Below are 5,622 nucleotides of genomic sequence, written 5' to 3'. Positions count from 1 at the left end.
GGGACGTGGTTAGCTGGAGTTGAGCAGATTACTGCGGCCCGTATTCGGATTGGTATATGTGCACTATTATGGGCTATATGGAGCTGCAGGAATGATATGATTTTTAACAGACAACACAATTTAACTTTCTTGCAGGTTATCTTCAGGGCTATAGCTTGGATCCGTACGTGGTCCTTACTCACTCCTATGAACTCCAGGGAGCCTTTGGTTACTGGGTGCAACCAATGGGAGATGGTAGCTTGGGCTATATTCAACCGGTTCGGATGGCGCTCACACAATAGGATAGGAATCTAGGAAGCTTATCCTTCTTATTACCATATCGGTTGATCTTGTCAGCATGTATTTTTCCTTTTGTTTATTTTTTTTTCTGCTCCGTGTGCGAGCGACCTTTTTGACGGTACTTTCCGGATTTTTAATAATATGACTGCATGCATCTTCATGATGCAGAGGCCGGGGGCATACCTCCATTTCCAAAAAAATCATTTGTAATACATTTGAAAGACCGTAACTTTATTTCCGTGATACATATATGTTGCCATAAATAAAATACACAACCAATGGGAATCAAAAGAATGGATTGAACCAGAAAAATCACATGATTATTGAAGAAATCCGCACACCGCCAGGGGCAAAGGTTCTCTTCTTCATTGGATCGACCTTGTTCATGCATGCATACGACTTGTTTAGTAGAGAGGGTGGGTGGCGATGCTGCACTTCTTCCTGATGCCGCCCTTGCTCCCGGCGGGCATGGACAGCTTGCTGAGCTTGAGCAGGGATTCCGCGAAGTCGCCGTCCCAGAGCGTGGCGTTGTCGGCGTACTCGTGGACGTGGCCCCTGGCCTCGGTGTGGGTCATGAGCTGCCAGTCGGAGTTGAAGCTGACGATCCTGGCGAGGTTGTTGTGGTAGAAGGTGTTGTCGAGGAAGTCGCTGATCTTGCGCACCCGGCTGGTGAACCCGGGCATGAACTTGGACACCGTCTCGTAGTCCTCATCGCGGACGTTGTTGACGACGGCCGGGTTGGCGCCCTGGTGGCACTTGTGGTTGAGAAGGTTGCGGTAGGCCGGGTTGATCTGCTCCGGCGGCGCGGTGAGGCGGCCGGTGAAGGAGGAGCAGTGGCCGACGCCGATGGAGTGCGCGCCGGACAGGATGACCAGCTCCTCCACGTCGAAGTCCTTGCGTGCGAAGTTGTCGATGAGCTGCTGCACGGTGAAGGTGGAGTCCGGGAGCTCCGCCTGGGCCTCGGCGGCCGAGGAGACGAGGCCGTCGAGGCGCCCGGCAGGGACGTCGAAGTGGATGTTGCCATTGCTGAGGGCGTGGGCCGCGTCACGGGCTGCGTAAATGAGGATGTCAGAGCAGGACACCACGCCGGGGCACCTGTCCTCGACGGCCGCCTTGATCTCCTCCAGGAGGTCGAAGGCGGCCAGCCCGATGTTCACCGGCGCCTCCTTCTCCGGGTGAGGGTTCTCGGGGGACGCGTCAAGGAGCACAGAGGCATCGCAACCCTGCATGCATGCATATGATCGTTATATTATGGAATATGGACCTAACTACCCAGTGAACGTCAGATCTTTTGTCATGGCAAAATGAACATTTCTCACGGCATTTTTGTTCGCCGAGTATGACAAGTTTAGTTGGCGAACGTTGCTAATCTGTCTCGGTTCATTTTTGCCAGGAACTTGGCGTGCTTGCAAACTAAATTTGCGCTCCGCACGTCAATTTTATAGACACCTATGTCGACCACATAAGCTCCGTGCACGACATGTACGTACCCTGACGAAGCAGTCGTGGAAGAGGAGGCGGACGAGGGCGGCACCGGCGCGGCGGTTGGTCTTGAGCGCCCTCCTGACGTGCCACTGGACGACGTTCTCCACGCCCCTGCATTTCTTGTCGTAGTACCCGACCACCAGCTCGCCGGCCTCCGCCGGGGCGGCGAGGAGCGCGACCTGGACGGCCACCAGGGCGCAGAGGAGAACCACCGCGAGCCTCATGTTTCCTGGACTACCGAAGCTAGAGAAGCTTTGGCTAGGCTTAGCTTAGCTAGCTGCTGCTTGGTGAGACGATGTGATGCTGGGCTCAAGGTTCGACGGGGGTATATAACGGCGGGTTCGGCTAGTTTTTTAACGGTTGATGCGTGGTTTTCCGCACCTATTTTTATTCGGAGGAACGGTTCATATGCATGATTGAGTACAGCACCGAGCCACCGATGATGAGAGCCCAACAGGAATGTACCAACGATTGTTATTTCATTTTGGTAAACCATGTACTACCAGCGACTTTGAAAATGTGATGCTGTGGTGATATAAATAATGCTATCTGCACGGGGTATTGCTGATCTGGTCACACCAAGGTACAATATATACATATGAGTACACTACACACCAGAACACCACTTGACCACTACACATCGATGATGGATCCAATTATCGATCACGGTGTACAACCATCCAAACACCAGTGACCTGGTTCGGACCTTCCGTTCTGTATGCATGTGGAAATGATATATAGGAATATATACCAACCCCTCGGATATTATTGATTGATCTAAACGGTACATTTCATCGATCATCAGCCAATGAACAAGACAAGGCTACTACTAAGAACCAGAACGGAAGCTATCAAGCGAGTGTTGCAACGTCGCGATCATGCATGCGTAAAGAACAAAGGGGTCGAAAAGGTAATCACGGAGAGTGTCGGCTAGGCCGTCGTCCTACTCCTACCCAACCGATCCCCATGTTGGTACTTTGACTCGCGAGGATCCCGTTTATCCTCTTAACAAAGAACACACATGCACACGCGGCAACCTCCATCTTCTCATCAACAATCCCCGCACTGTGCCACACGTTTGTTCTCGCTGCTCACGCAACGTAAATCACTTGTTTTACACCGTTCAACTAACCTCGTCGTGCATATGATATGGCACAGGACACGAGGGAATAAACAAGCTGCCACATGCGCCGGATATATGTGCTGATCGTGCGCACCTACCACATGCCCGCCACCCTACAAGTCTTCGACAAGAGAGACGAAACCAGAGCCTTCTTGCCCTACTTTATTTCAGTTCCAGCTAGAAGACGAGAAATGTATTCGGGTTGAAGAGAACTGGCTTGTGCAAGGAACACGCAACTTGCCCAACTTCCATGTATTATTCGCTAGCTGTTCCCGTAAGCGCACATGCCAGCACGTACTTAACCTTCTTTTTTCCTACACAACCCTACTTTCCCGTGTTAGTTATACATATGGATCATGGGGAGTGTGGTAGCCACTCGCTGTTAATTCCAGTTCCACCTATCCACGCTCTCACTTCAGATTTTTCTTTCTTTCTCGGTTCCATGTGAGATTCTTGAGAAACAAGGAAACTCTTAACAAGAGGCTGTTACAGCGCGTGGCACGTAGTTTTTCCGTTGACGTGATGAAGCACAAGTAGTTGAAGCCACAACTGTCATACTGATTCTGTGAATTTTGCATCGAGACTTGTAGACGGTAATGACATGGCAGGTTCTAAGTGGACCGAAACATCACGAAGGTTTCTTCCGAATACTATAGTTCTTTTGGCAGGTTTAGCCTATTTAAACAACTACTTTACTCAGGTGCCATCCAGCTCATCGTGCAAACCATACACCGCGGAAAGCTAGTTTCTTTGAGAAGAAGAAAAAAAGGCGGAAACCAGAGCAAGCCTCCCAACCACTTGCACACAACACATCTCTCCTTTTTCATGGTAAATATGCGTGTCATTTATGTAATAAAGATTAAGCTACAAGCCACGTAAACACCGACTTAGCATACTACATACGAGTGTGCTCTATACCTTTGGTATGGCTGCAGAGAGACGATGGAGGAGTCGCAGGTCACCGGAAGATGGACCCGAGGGACCGATGAAACACAATCTAATCTACCGAAACGCCTAATAATCAGGATATATATTACAACTCATTTACCATACTTTTATATAATCAAAAATCAAAGGCAACGATCACAGCTGTTCTTATCTCGACCTAGATAGCGACTTGAACAACTCTCTCTCTCTCCCCGAAGTTTTCTCTTGTTTTATTTTAAAAAGAGGTCAGGACCACTTTTCCAAATACAGCAAAAAAGTACAGTTTACAGTTCCATGAATACTACAGTTTATAAAAACTTCATTTTTTATTTGCTCCAAACACATGAAAGTATTCAAAATCGCGATCTATAAAAAACCAAATCTGACATCACTTTTTTATGCATCCGGGCGAACTCTCCATTTACCATCCGATAGTTTATACGAATCTTGGTGAACAGGTCCTGCCACGTCATCTGTTTCATTCGCTCGTTCCAAGTTTTCTCAGCATGAACATGGAGCGAGTACAACCTTATCCCATTCCTCTCTACAGCCACGCACAATGCTCGTCATTCTCAGACTCAAGGAGAGGGGGGGGGGGGGGGGGGGGGGGGGTAAGTGTTGTTGTACCGCCGCCAACACGGTCGACCTCATATCCCGCCCGTGACATCGTCGTCACAGCCCCCACAATCTCCCGGTCCCCCTCCCACTCATCTTCTCTCCGTGTTGTCGTCAGCTCGTGCTGGCTTCTTGAGGAGGAGGTGCACACCATGACGCGTGGAGGAGCACCGGCGGCCCGCTTCGGCTGTGAGAGGAAGAGCCATGGGAGCCCGCCGTGTCCACACATGAGGAGCATTGGCGGCTGCAGCACCGGCGACCGCGCGTGGAGGCCGTGAGGAAGAGCACCGTGGGGTTTTGGGACTCTGTTTTAGGAACCTCTCTGGCCATTTTGGGATGGTTGCAAACGTTTTTTTGTTCTCTACTTTTTTATCTATTTTTTCTATTTGTATTTTAGTTTTTAAGTTTGTTTTTTCGTTCTTTTCCTTTTCTTTTTTCTTTTACTTTTTTAAAAAACAGCTGTAACTTTTTCAAATTTATGACCAATTTTCAATTCCTGAGCATTTTTTAAAATTTTGAACATTTTTTGAATGTGTGACCAAATTTTAGTCATATATATTATATTCTAATCTGCGAACATTCTTTTTAATACATGATCAGTTGTTCAGTATGTGTTTTAAAATAGTTTAGTGTATATTATAAAATGTTTACCACATATAAAAAAAATTCATTGTATACTAAAAAGGATTAAGCTTCTATAAAAAATGTTCAGTTCGTATTAAGAAAATGTTCAGTGTGTATAATTTAAAAAGTTCTTCGTATATAAAAAATCACTTTATATTATAAAATGTTCAAAGTAAATTAAAAAAATTATTTTGTATTCAGAAAATAATCATCACATATTAAAAAATTATTCACCGCATATTAAAACATTTCCGTATTTGTTCACATTTTTTTGAATCTGAACACATTTATTTAAATTCCTGAACTTGTTTTTTGAATAATGTTTTTTTGTCAAACTTTGTCTTTCACTAAAAATTTATATATAGAATATAAGAGTGAAAAACGCATAAACCAAAAGAAAGAAAACAAATCGCCGGTAGCCGACTAGAAGCTAGCGATCAGAGACGTATTGGTTAAAAGATAGTGATAAGACCGAAAAACCAACTTATCGACGCTAGCGCCACTGTATTTCCCTAATTCTAAAAAGTGTGTATCAACCGGCTCTCATACATGCATGCATGCAGTCTTGT

At 46.5% G+C, this 5,622-nt stretch overlaps 1 protein-coding gene across 1 annotated transcript; it reads right to left on the bottom strand.

Moving 5' to 3' along the window:
• Positions 1-448: 448 nt before the first annotated feature.
• Positions 449-2,077, bottom strand: LOC109739516 (peroxidase 2). The gene is made up of 2 exons (XM_020298600.4): positions 1,770-2,077; positions 449-1,502 (listed from the first exon to the last, which is right to left on the bottom strand). The coding sequence occupies exons 1-2, from the start codon at positions 1,986-1,988 to the stop codon at positions 684-686; spliced, it is 1,038 nt and encodes a 345-aa protein (XP_020154189.1). The 5' UTR covers positions 1,989-2,077; the 3' UTR covers positions 449-683.
• Positions 2,078-5,622: the final 3,545 nt, after the last annotated feature.

This window comes from Aegilops tauschii, chromosome 7 (assembly GCF_002575655.3).
Source record: "Aegilops tauschii subsp. strangulata cultivar AL8/78 chromosome 7, Aet v6.0, whole genome shotgun sequence".
Taxonomy (NCBI): domain Eukaryota; kingdom Viridiplantae; phylum Streptophyta; class Magnoliopsida; order Poales; family Poaceae; genus Aegilops; species Aegilops tauschii.
Note: the sequence above shows the minus strand (reverse complement) of the source record. Positions and strands in the feature narration are given on the sequence as shown.